Raw genomic sequence first — 13,567 nt, forward strand, 5'->3', positions numbered from 1 at the left:
TGGCCTCACTCAGTGGGTTAAGGATCCAGCATTGTCATGAGCTGTGGTGTAGGTTGCAGATGCAGCTCGGATCTCACACTGCTGTGGCTGTGTTGTAGGCCAGCAGCTGTAGCTCTGGTTCAACCCCTAGCCTGGGAACCTCCATGCCTCGGGTGCAGCCCTAAAAAGCTAAATAAATTAATAAATAAATGTTATAACAATACATTTTTTGGAGTTCCCGTCATGGCACAGTGGTTAACGAATCCGACTAGGAACCATGAGGTTGCGGGTTCAGTCCCTGCCCTTGCTCAGTGGGTTGACGATCCGGTGTTGCCGTGAGCTGTGGTGTAGGTCACAGATGCGGCTCGGATCCCGAGTTGCTGTAGCTCTGGTGTAAGCTGGTGGCTACAGCTCCGATTGGACCCCTAGCCTGGGAACCTCCATATGCCGCGGGAGTGGCCCAAGAAATAGCAAAAAGACAAAAAAAAAAAAAACCAATACATTTTTTTAAAGTGTTGGAATACAAATCAAAATTCGGTTCTGTCTACATAGTAAGACTATGGACAAGCTTTTTTTTTCAATGCTTTATGATTTACAAAATCTTAAGTATATCATTTATTTTGATAAAACTGCATATACTTGCACAATCACACCCTATCAAGACAGAATATTTCCAACACCCTAGAGTGTTTTCTCATGCTTCTTCCCAGTCACCTCCCATTCCTGCCCCAGAAGCAACCATTGATCTGATTTCTATCACCATAGGTTAGTTTTTTATTTTCTAGAATTTCATCTAAGTGAAATCGTACAGTGTATACTTTATGTTGTTGCTGAGTGATACTCCATTGTATACCACAGTTCTTATATCCATTCATCTGTTAATGGACATATGCGCAGCTTTTAGTTTTTGGCTACAATGAATAAAAGTGCCATGATCATTCTTATAAGAGTCTGTGTGAACCTATGTTTCCACTTCTCTTGAATAAAGACCTAGGACTGGAGTTCCCTTTGTGGCACAGTGGAAACGAATCTGACTAGGAACCATGAGGTGGTGGGTTCAATCTCTGGCCTCGCTCAGTGGGTTAAGGACCTGGTGTTGCCATGAGCTGTGGTGTAGGTAGCAGACACAGCTCAGATGTGGTGTTGCTGTGGCTGTGGTGAAGGCTGGCAGCTGAAGCTCTGATTCAACCCCTAGCCTGGGAACTTCCATATGCTGAGGGTACAGCCCTGAGAAGAAAAAGAAAAAAAAAAAAAAAAAAAAAAGGACTTAGACTGAAATGGCTGGTAGTGTGATAAGCGTATATTTAAATTTATAAGAAACTGCCAGTTTTCCAAAGTATCTGTATTATTCTATACTCTTATTAGCAATGTATGAAAATTCCTCTCCAACATTTGGTGTTGTTTTGGGTGTGTAGTAATATCTCACAATGATTTAATTTTATAGGTAAGTTTCAATATATTTTTTTCTAATCTGTATTTCCTACATATTGTCTGAAACAAATGTGCAATATGAACCAATAACCCCTTATCCAAAAATTTTGAGTCCAGAAGTGTATAGAACTCAGAATTTGGGGAATTTATATATTTATATAACACAATTTTGTTGCATTTCAGGAGGGTAATCAAATACCCCAATATTCTTACAGCAAATTTAGGAACAGGCAAACTTAATCTCTTAAGTAGGATGAAGATTACAAATATCCTCAGGTCAGTTTAGGTCAGGTTTTGCCACCAAATGAGTTTCAGCACCAACCTAATGAAAACAAAACTCAGTTTTCAGAGTTTCTGGAATTTGGGACTTTACGATATAGCTAAAACCAGTGTTTAGTTTTCTTGGCTCTTTCAACTACCTCAAAGTTTTACCTTCCATATTATTCTATATTTTGTTCTCCTTTAGATGTGAGAATAGGCATCACTCATTTGTACCTCCCTATCACTTATTACAGACCTCAATTATTAAGATTTATTAAATGAATAAATGGTATCATTTTGTTCTCTCATTATGGTAGGTCTTTCAAAAGATGATGTTGGTATCATGTTACTTTTAAATTCCCCTATCACACTAGGCAGAGAATAAACAAATGCACATGTTAACTGACTAAACCCATCCAAAACAGGACTTCTATTTGGAAACCTATTGTGACTAAGAGAAATAAGAATGATATGCTTACTCTCTTTGCACCCTTCTGTCTAAATAAACACTTAAACAGCACTTACTATGTTTCAGACCCTGTCTGGAAAAAACTCACAAATATTAAAATTGCAATAACAACCCTATGATGACATACTATTAATTATCCTTTCTACAGATATGGAAACAAAGAGATATATTAAATGACTTGAAGTATGGGGACGAGATTAAGATGGTGGAATAGAAGGACTGGAGCTCAACTTCTTTCCTAAAAACAACAAAATTCACAACTAAAGGCTGAGCAATCTTCGGAAACCTTAAAAAAAGATAACCTACTCCAGAAGAAAAAGAGGAGGCCACATCAAGAAGTAGGAGGGGCGATTTCGAGATGTAAACAACCCCATACCTCTGGGGTGGGAAGCTCCACAGACTGGAAACTAACTGGTTCACAGAAAGAGACTCACCTACAGGAGTGAGTTCTCAGCCCCACATCAAACTCTCACGTGTGGGGATCTGGCACGGGGAGAAAGAGCCCCGGAGCATCTGGCATTGAAGGCCAGTGGGGCTTGTGCGCAGGAGCTCCATGGGACTGGGGGAAAGGGAGACCCCATTCTTAAAAGGCGCACACAGACTTTCACGTGCACTGGGTCCCAGGGCAAAGCAAAGTCTCCATGGGAATCTGGGTCAAACCTGACCACAGTTCTTGGAGGACATCCTGGGAAAACAGGGGTGAATGTGGCTTGTAGTGAGGGAAGGACATTGAAAGCAAAGCTCTCGGGAATATTCAGCAGCTGCCTTTCTCCGGAGGTGGCCGAGGTGGCCGGTGGCCGTTTTGGGAAAATCTGGCCCCACCCATCAGTCAGCTGCTGGGAAGCCCCAGGACAAACAACAACCCAGGTGGGATCACAGCCCCACCCCTCAGTAAACAGGCTACCTAAAGACCCCTCAGGTACACAGCAGCCTCTAATCCCATCCAGAGACTAAGCCCCACCCACCAGAGGGATTAGAATTGGCTCCACCTACCAGGGGGCAGCCATCAGCCCCTCCCATAAGGAAGCCTACAGCAAGCCCCCATACCAACTTCAGCCACAAGGGGGGCAGACACCAGAAGTAAGAGAGGCTGCAACTCTAGTATCTGTAAGAAGGTCACCACATCAAAAACCTATAAAAGTGAAAAGACAGAGAACTATAACTCAGATGAGGGAGAAAGGAAAAACTCCAGAAAAACAGCTAAGCTAGGAGGAGATTCTTAGCCTCCAGGAAAAAGACTGTTGATGCTGAAGATGATGCAAGACATTGGAAATAAACTGGAGGCAAAGATGGATAACTTATAGGAAACACTGAGCAAAGAGATACAAGATATAAAACTTCAACAAGAAGAGATGCAAAATACAATAACTGAAATAAAAAATTCACTAGAAGCAGCTAACAGCAGAATACAGGAGGCAGAAGAACGAATAAGCGAGGTGGAGGACAGATTAGTGGAAATTACGGATGCAGAACAGAAGAGAAAAAAGATTGAAAATAAATGACTTGAAGTAACAGAGCTAAAAAATGGTAGATCTGGGACTTAAATCCAGATACTCAAGTTCTAGACTATATTTTTAACTACTATAACTAAGCCAGAAAATAAATATAAATATAAAAAAATAAATATACCACATACCTACATGCACAGAAAATTAAAAAAACACTATTATAGCATCCTGTAGAGTTTCAGTGGTTTCTACTTTAAATTCTGCATCGCATGAGGAAAACAATTCTACAGAAGAAAAAAATACACAGACTAAAAAGATGCCTTATTTCTAACATTTACTGTCAAAGGTTTGCAGTCCCAGCCTCAAGTACAATAACTAGTACATAGTATTTAATGCTTATTGAAAGCATTAACAAATGACTAGGATTTCCAACCCAGATTTACTAACTTTCAACTTAAACTCTCTATTGCCAGGGATAGCTGTTCTGATTCCCTGACTCCAGATGGAGACTCATTAAATACCAAAACATGTATTTTTTACTTAAAAATTTCCCTGCTCCATCCCTTCCCTTTTCTCTATTCTACACTCTAGTTTTAGGCTCTAAAACCTAGATAACTGCAACAGTCAAGCTTTGTTGTTTCTGTCTCTAGATCTGTACTTCTCAAACATAACTTTCACAAAATATCCAGAACAACTTATCTACAATGTAACTCTGACCACACCATTCAAGTGCTAAAAACTTTTTAATGAAACCCCACATCATGACAAAGGTCATGGCAATTTAGGGAAGATATAGTCTACCCTTCTCCTGGCTCTTACCTGCTGGCCTTAACTTTCCCTACAATCTTGACTAAACCTTAGGCTTTAGGACCATCAGACTGCTTCTAACTTCTCATACACACCACAGTACCTTCTGCATCAAGACCTTTCTCATGCATTCCCCTTGCCTGGAGTGTACTGGCTAATGTACGGTCACTATTTAAGATTAGTTTAAGTGTCATCTCTTCAGGGAGGCCCTTTCTGTTCACTATCCCTTTCTGGTACTCTCATAACACCCTATGCAAAGTTTGCTTCTTATTCTGTATTATCATTTGGTCATATGGTTTCCTTAAAGGCCAAGACTGGAGTTCCTGTCATGGCGCAGTGGTTAACGAATCCAACTAGGAACCATGAGGTTGCAGGTTCAGCCCCTGCCCTTGCTCAGTGGGTTAACGATCCGGTGTTGCCGTGAGCTGTGGTGTAGGTTGCAGACGAGGCTCGGATCCCACTTTGCTGTGGCTCTGGCATAGGCCGGTAGCTGCAGCTCCGATTCGACCCCTAGCCTGGGACCCTCCATATGCCACGGGAGTGGCCCAAGAAATAGCAAAAAGACAAAAAAAAAAAAAAAAAGGCCAAGACTATGTCTTACTCAATTTTATATGCTTAGGTCCTGCCACATTCCCTGGCACATAGGAACTTAATATAGCTTTACTGATTGACTAAATAGAACAGATTTCTTGACTCTTAATTCAGTGCTCTTTCTATCAATGTATATTGTTCAGGAAGAGGCTTCTTCTATAACACTGATTATCCTAAGGATGAAAAAATGTTTGCTGTCAATATACTATCACACTCTAAAATAATTTATTAAGGAAGATGCCCAATAAAATAGTTTTGTGAACATTAGATTATGGAAAAAAATTTTTAGAGTGACGATCCTTCATTATGGAACTTAATTTTAAGGTCTGTTTCACATACACACACGCACACAAAAGCAATACACTATTTTCCATTCTTCGTTTGTATGAGAGCTTTAGAGGAAAACATCTACATCTTTTCTGTGCTTTCAGTAGTGCTTAGCATTATTACAGTCACTTCAACAAAAATTAAATATTTGCACAATACACACAGTTCTACAAAGTTTTATTTTTCCTATTATGACAAAATAACAAAGTAAGACCTTCAAAAAGGGGAAATAAATTTTTAAGTCGTTCTTATAGTGTATATTATTAGCTTTTTCATTTTATTTTCCTAAAAACAAGATTAATTTTTTTAATTAAAATTTTATTTTAGGGAGTTCCCATCATGGCTTGGCAGTAACAAACCCGACTAGTATCCATGAGGATGGGGGTTCGATCCCTGGGTTCACTCAGTGGGTTAAGGATCTGTTGTTGCCATGAGCTGTGGTACAGGTCACAGATATGGCTGGGATCTGGCATTGCTGTGGCTGTGGTGTTGGCCAGCAGCTATAGCTCCAATTTGACCCTTAGCCTGGGAACTTCCATATGCCACGGGTATGGCACTAAGAACAGTTTTGGGGGAAATTCTGGCCATTTTATTAGGCTAAAAGAACAATCATGTCAGAGATGCTATTGTTGTACTGTCTTAATCATTTCAATAAGGCAGCACTGGAGTTCCTTTGTGGCACAGCAGGTTAAGGATCCAGTGTTGTCACTGCTGTGGTGTGGGTTCAGTCCCTGGCCTGGGAACTTCCACATGTCTCAGGGGAAGGAGGGAGCGAAGGAAGGAAGGGAAGAAGGAAAGGAGGGAGGGAGGAAGGAAGAGAGAGAGAAAGAGAGAAAGAAAGAGAGGAAGAGAAAGAAACAAAGAGAAAGAGAGAAAAGAAGGAAAGAAGGAATGAAACAAAAAGAAAGAAAACAAAAAAAAGGCAGCACATAGGTGGTACATACCTCTGTTCTTCTGTCTTTTTAAAAATTTTTGAAGATTTAAATTTAAAAAATAAAGATCATCCAAATGCTTCACTTTCAAAATGTAAGTAAAAGCAAATTACATTTTAAAAATACTTTTCAGGAAAGCAGATTTGAAGAATTTGAATTACCATTGTGCACATAGGTGAGTCTCCTTTCTTCTCTTGTTACAATGTTGGATATCCAAATATCATTGCTATGTATAAAAGCAATCCAGTCTGGATCAGCCGGGCATAATTTTGGATCCATCCGAATGTTGGGACAACTAGTCTCCACTAAATTGGGCCGTAAGGGTTGTTGCTAGAAAAGTAAACAACATTTAGGGGCAAGAATCAGGCTGACATATATATTAGTTTGCCAGCACCCTTCTTAAAATGAATAATAATTCCAACTATAATATTGACTACGATAATTGCTCCCCAGAAAAATACTTTCATGTGCCTTAACCTGTGGAAGGACACTTTTTACCCCTAAGAATTAATAAGCTAAGAGTACTAGGAGAGGAAATAAAGACAATATAAGAGCACTTCATAAATTTTTGTTGTTGTCCTTTTTAGGGCTGAACCTGAGACATATGGAGGTTCCCAGGCTATCAGTCGAATCAGAGCTGTAGCTGCAGCAACAAGGGATCCGAGCTGTATCTGTGACCTACACCACAGCTCACAGCAACGCCAGATCCTTAACCCACTGAGCAAGGCTAGGGATGGAACCAAGCCCTTGTGGATCCTAGTTGGGTTCATTAACCACTGAGCCACAACAGAAACTCCAAGAGCACTTCATAAATTTTGTTGCCCAAATCTGCTTAATAATTACTGTTATATAACTTTATTAAACAATTTGACTATTTAACTTATTAAATATTTCTAACTAATCTCACCAGTATAAAATAGTTGGCTCAAAAAAAGGAACGAAAGCTAGAATCATCACAATTCTATCAGAACAGTTCTAATATCACATAAAAAACTGTGGAATAAAATAAAACATTTAAAACCATTTATTTAGATGAATTAAACTTTTAGGGGAACCACAAATGGACTGCCTTGTGATACTATTATCTTCCAAAATCCCTCTCAGCACTTACTCAAAAACTGGGCACTGATACCCTTTACTATCTCTTCCCAAACAGCAAGTGTTTTTAGCATTCTAAAAATTGTATATTAAGGTCACTGCAAAAATTAACTCTATTTCTTATTTTCTTTACTACTAAATTAGTATTAAACAACTGGTGGGTAAATAATTATCTTTCCAATTTGAATGCAAATATCTTTAGGACCCCAAAACAGAATGATTTGTTCTTTCTCGGCTGCACCCTCGGCATATGTAAGTTCCCTGGCCAGGGATTGAATCCGGGCCAGAGCTGTGACCTATAGCAGCAGCAATGTCAGATCCTTAACCCACTGCACCAGGCTGGGTATCAAATTGGCACCTCCACAGAGACAAGCCAGATCATTAACCCACTGCACCGCAGCAGGAACTCCCCCCCGAGAAGATTTAACAAACAGTAACACCAACTCACAGTAAATCCTTGTGGCCCTCCATCTTTTACATGATAAATTCCACTACCAGCTTGAAACAGAAATGTTCCACTTCCTTGGTGATAATCATAAGAAGCAATTCCAACTGTTCCAATGCGTTTTCTTTCTCTTAACAGTTCTTCTTCTCGAGAATACATTCCATAATCCAGTGTTGCCTAATGCAGAAGGAAAAGAGAAGTCTCCTTTCTAGTCTTCTGAAAGCTGACTTTTTGCTTTTAGCACTGAAATTCAAGTATTGCCAATATTATTGAGTTTACATTTTGAGTGACTCCAAAATTTGCCAGCAACTTTAATCACATCAATTTCAGGAAGTCTGCTAAAAAAATCTCTCGATAAAGAGTTCTTAGATGATTACTGCATACATTTGAGTGCAAGAATTAAGTCTCACTACCTTAGCTTGGCGTTCAAGATCTTCTACAACTTAAATGTAATTCAACAGTTCTGCATGCAATTAAGAATAGATTTTGAAGTGAAGTTTGAATCTAGGCTTTGACCCTCAAAACAACTCTGGGCAAGTAGCTTAATTTCTTCAAAAGTAATTTTCTTCCTTTCAAAACAGTAATAAATCAGCTCTGAGAAGATTAACTTAGATAAAAACATGTAAATCATTTAGCACAATGATTGGCATGGAGTAAAGTTCTCAAATATCAAGCAGAAGAGTTTCTTGATCCATTGTGGTGTATAGTGATCTCTTCTTTGAAATTTATATAAGAGTTACTATCTCTTTTACTCATTTGGCTAGAGTTTTGTGTTTCTTTTTTCTTTTTAAAGTATTTCTGACTAGAAACAGATTTTAAAACCAATCTTCAAAGTAGAATGTCTCATTTTGTTTTCCTATCTAAAGCATCTGTTAAAATCTCCCTCAAAGAATATCTGTAATTAATGACTGATGATGAGGGGGGGTTTTCCCAAGCTAAAAGTATTATTTGATACAAACATAAATTTAGGAATTGCTGCTGTGGTGCAATGGGCTTGGCAGTGTCCTGGGAGGGCTGGAATGCAGATTTAAGATCTGGCGTTGCTGCAGCTGTGGCTCAGGTCTTGATTACGGCTTGGAACTGATCCCTGGCCCAGGAACACTATATGCCATGGGGTGGCCAAAATAGAAAATAATTTTTTTTTTTAAAGAAATATAAAGAAAACAAATCTAGGGGTTCCTGTCGGGGCTCAGTGGTTAATGAATCCGACTAGGAACCATGAGGTTGCGGGTTCGATCCCTGGCCTTGTTCAGTGGGTTAAGGATCTGGCGTTGCCATGAGCTGTGGTGTAGCTTGCAGATGCAGCTTGGATCCCATGTTGCTGTGGCGGTGGTGTAGGCCAGTGGCTGCAGCTCCAATTAGACCCCTAGCCTGGGAACCTCCACATGCCATGGGAGCAGCCCTAGAAACGGCAAAAAGACAAAAAAAAAATCTAATATGTAATAGTTTTAAAATTTTACATCTGCACAAGGGGTGAAGACATCAGAAGTAAGAGAGGCTACAATTCTATTGTCTGCAAAAAGGAGACCACACCAAAAACCTATAAAAATGAAAAGGCAGAGAACTATAACTCAGATAAGGGAGCAAGAAAAAATCCCCAGAAAAAGAGCTAAGTGATCTGGAGATTATCAGCCTTCAGGAAAAAGACTTTAGACTGATGATAGTTAAAATGATACAAGACATTGGAAATAGACTGGAGGCAAAGATTGATAATTTACAGCAAACACTGAGCAAAGAAATACAAGATTTAAAACTTAAGCAAGCAGAGATACAAAATACAATAACTGAAATTCATTAGAAGCAACCAACAGCAGAACACAGGAGGCAGAAGAACGACTGAGCGAGGTTGAGGACAGACTAGCAGAAATCACTGATGCAGAACAGAAAAGAGAAAAAATATTGAAAAAAAATGAAGACAGTCTCAGAGAATTCTGACACAATGTTAAACGCACCAACAGCTGCATTATAGGGGTGCCAGAAGGAGAAAAGAGAGAGAAAGGGACAGAAAAAACATTCAAAGAGATAATAGTCGAAAATTTCCCTAACATGGGAAAGGAACCATTCACTCAAATCCTGGGAGCACAACAAGTACCATATAAAATAAACCCAAGGAGGAACACCCAAACATGCATATTAATCAAACTGACCAAAATTAAAGACAAAGAGAAAATACTGAAAGCAGCTAGGGAAAAGAAACAAATAACATACAAGGGAACCCTGATAAGGTTATCAGCAGATTTTTCAGCAGAAACTCTGCAGTCCAGAAGGGAGTGGCATGATATACTTAACATGATGAAAGGAAAAAAACCTCCAACCATAATTACTTTACACAGCAAGGCTTTCATTCAGATTTGAAGGAAAGCAAAAGCAAAAGCTAAGAGAACTCAGAAACACTAGACCATCTTTACAACAAATACTAAAGGAACTTCTCTAGGCAGAAAAGGCCACAACTAGAGACAAAAATACTACAAATGACAAGGATCACCAGTAAAGGCATATATACAGTAAAGGTAGGAAATCATTCACACATAAATATGCTACCAAAATCAGAAATCGTAAGAAGGGTCCAAATGCAGGACACTGGAGATGCACCTACAATTAAGAGACCAACAACTTAAAATAACCTTGTATATAAATATAGACTCCTATATCAAAATTTCAGGGTAACTGCAAGCCAAAAATCTGTAATAGAAACACACACAAATAAGAAAAATCAACTCAAATACAACACTAAATATAGTCATCAAACAAAAAGAGGAGAAAACAAGGGAAGAAGAGAAGAGGAAAAGAGCAACAAAAACAAATTCAAAACAGTTAATAAAATGGCAATAAGAACATACATATCAATAATTACCTTAAATGTAAATGGACTAAACGACCCAACCAAAATACACAGACTGGGAGTTCCCATCGTGGCGCAGTGGTTAACGAATCCAACTAGGAACAATGAGGTTGCGGGTTCGGTCCCTGCCCTTGCTCAGTGGGTTAACCATCCAGTGTTGCCGTGAGCTGTGGTGTAGGTTGCAGATGCAGCTCGGATCCTGCGTTGCTGTGGCTCTGGCATAGGCCAGTGGCTACCGCTCCGATTCGACCCCTAGCCTGGGAACCTCCATATGCCGCGGAAGTGGCCCAAGAAATAGCTAAAAAGACCAAAAAAAAAAAAAAAATACACAGACTGGCTGAATGGATACAAAAACAAGACCCATATATATGCTGTCTTCAAGTGACCCACTTCACTTCTATGGACACATACAAATTGAAAGTGAGACGATAGAAGAAAATATTCCATGCAAATGGGAATCAAGAGAAAGCTGGAGTAGCCATACTCATATCAGACAAAATAGACCCTAAAATAAAGAATATTTTAAGAGACAAAGAAGGACATTACATAATGATCAAAGGATCAATCCAAGAAAACAATATAACAATTTTAAATATCTATGCACCCAACATAGGTTCACCACAATATATAAGGCAACTGCTAACAACCTTAAAAGGACACTGACAATAACACAATCATAGTGGGGGACTTTAACACCCCACTTACAGCAATAGACAGATCATCCAGACAGAAAATAAACAAGGAAACACAGCCCCTAAATGAAGCATTGGAGCAGATGGGCTTAATAGGTATTTATAGGACATTCCATCCAAAAGCAGCAAAATACACATTCTCCTCAAGTGCACACAGAACATTCTCCAGGGTTGATCACATTCTGGGCCACAAATCAAGCTTCAGTAACTTTATGAAAATTGAAATCATATCAAGCATCTTTTCCAACCACAATGCTATATGACTGGAAATCAACAAGAAAAAAACTACAAAAAACGCAAACACGTGGAGACTAAACAACATGCTACCAAACAACCAATGGATCACTGAAGAAATCAAAGAGGAAATTAAAAAATACCTAGACACAGGAGTTCCCATCATGGCTCAGTTGTTAATGAATCTGACTAGGAACCATGAGGTTGCGGGTTCGATCCCTGGCCTTGCTCAGTAGGTTAAGGATACGGTGTTGCCATGAGCTGTGGTGTAGGTTGCAGATGTGGCTCGGATCCCACATTGCTGTGGTGGTGGTGTAGGCCAGTGGCTGCAGCTCCGATTAGACCCCTAGCCTGGGAACCTCCAGGTGCCGCAGGTGAGGCCCTAGAAAAGGCAAAAAAAAAAAAAAAGAAAGAAAGAAAGAAAAAAGAAAAAACCTAGAAGCAAATAACAACAAAAGATACAACACTCCAAAACCTATGGGATGCAGCAAAAGCCGTTCTAAGAGGGAAGTTTATAGCAATATAAGCTTACCTCACAAAACAAGAAAAAGCTCAAATAAATAACCTAACTTTACGTCTAAAGCAGCTAGAGAGAGAATAGACAAGGCCTAAAGTTAGCAGAAGGAAAGAAATCATAAAGATCAGAGCAGAAATCAATGAAATAGAAATGAAGAAAACCAGAGAAAAGATCAATGAAACTAAAAGCTGGTTCTTCGAAAAGATCAACAAAATTTATAAACCCTTAGCCAGACTTATGAAGAATAAAAAGAGAGAGGGCTCAAATCAATAAAATTAGAAATGAAAAAGAAGTTACAACAGACACCACAGAAATACAAAGGATCATAAGAGACTACTACATGCAACTACATGCCCATAAAACAAAACCTAAAAGAAATGGACAAATTCTTAGAAAGGTACAATCTTTCAAGACTAAACCAGATGAAACAGAAAGCATGAATGGACCAATCACAAGGACTGAAATTGAAACTGTGATTTAAAAACTTCCAACAGACAAAAGTCCAGGACCAGATGGCTTCACAAGCAAATTCTATCAAAAATTCAGGGAAGAGCTAACAACTTTGCTTCTGAAACTATTTCAAAAAATTGCAGACGAAGGAACACTTCCAAATTCATTCTATGAGGCCACCATCACCCTGATACCAAAACCAAAGATACCACAAAAAAAGAAAATTACAGGCCAATTTCACTGATGAACATAGATGCAAAAATCCTAACAAAATGCTAGGAAACTGAATCCAACATTACATTAAAAGGATTGTACATCATGATCAAGTGGAATTTATCCCAGGGATGCAAGGATTCAATATCTACAAGTCAATCAGTATGATACACATTAACAAACTGGAAAATAAAAACCATACGATCCTCTCAATAGATGCAGAAAAAGCCTTTGACAAAATCCAACACCCATTTCTGATAAAAACCCTCCAAAAATGGGCCTAGAGAGAACCTACCCAAAATAATAAATGCCTTATATGGCAAACCCAGAGATAGCATCATTCTCAATGGTGAAAAGCTGAATGAATTCCCACTGAGATGAGGAACAAAACAAGGATGTCTGTACTCGCCACTACTTACTATTTATTCTACATAGTTTTGGAAGTCCCAGTCACAGCAATTAGAGAAGAAAAAGAAATAAAGAAATCCAAATTGGAAAGGAAGAATAAAACTATCACTATTTGCAGATGACATGATACTATACCTAGAGAATCCTAAAGACTCTACCAGAAAACTGTTAGAGCTCATCCATGAATTTGGCAAAGTGTCAGGATACAAAATTTATACATAGAAATCAACTGCATTTCTATATACTAACAACAAAAGACCAGAAAGAGATATTAGGGAAGCAATCCCATTTACCATTACATCAAAAAGAATAAAATACTTCAGAATAAACCTACCTAAAGAGACAAAAGAGCTGTACTCTAAAAACTGCAAGACACTGATGAAAGAAATCAAAAATGACACAAACAGATGGAAAGACATACCA

The 13,567-nt window shown here is 38.8% G+C and overlaps 1 protein-coding gene across 4 annotated transcripts in view; it reads right to left on the reverse strand.

The window, feature by feature from the left end:
• The window catches only part of DPP8 (dipeptidyl peptidase 8), a 68,391-nt gene that overhangs the window by 37,200 nt on the left and 17,624 nt on the right, over positions 1 to 13,567 (reverse strand). For 3 of the 4 annotated variants that reach the window (XR_007133150.1, XM_047767100.1, XM_047767102.1), the window contains 2 exons: positions 7,792 to 7,965; positions 6,407 to 6,575 (listed from right to left, as the gene is read on the reverse strand). Coding sequence is in view for 3 of the 4 variants with exons in the window: in XM_047767100.1 (XP_047623056.1) it covers positions 6,407 to 6,575; positions 7,792 to 7,965 (343 nt within the window). In the remaining variant the exon portion in view is untranslated. The remainder of the gene's footprint in view (positions 1 to 6,406; positions 6,576 to 7,791; positions 7,966 to 13,567) is intronic. The other variant, XM_047767101.1, reaches the window with a different exon arrangement.

The sequence above is a fragment of the Phacochoerus africanus genome, chromosome 2 (assembly GCF_016906955.1).
Source record: "Phacochoerus africanus isolate WHEZ1 chromosome 2, ROS_Pafr_v1, whole genome shotgun sequence".
In the NCBI taxonomy this organism is placed as follows: Eukaryota; Metazoa; Chordata; class Mammalia; order Artiodactyla; family Suidae; genus Phacochoerus; species Phacochoerus africanus.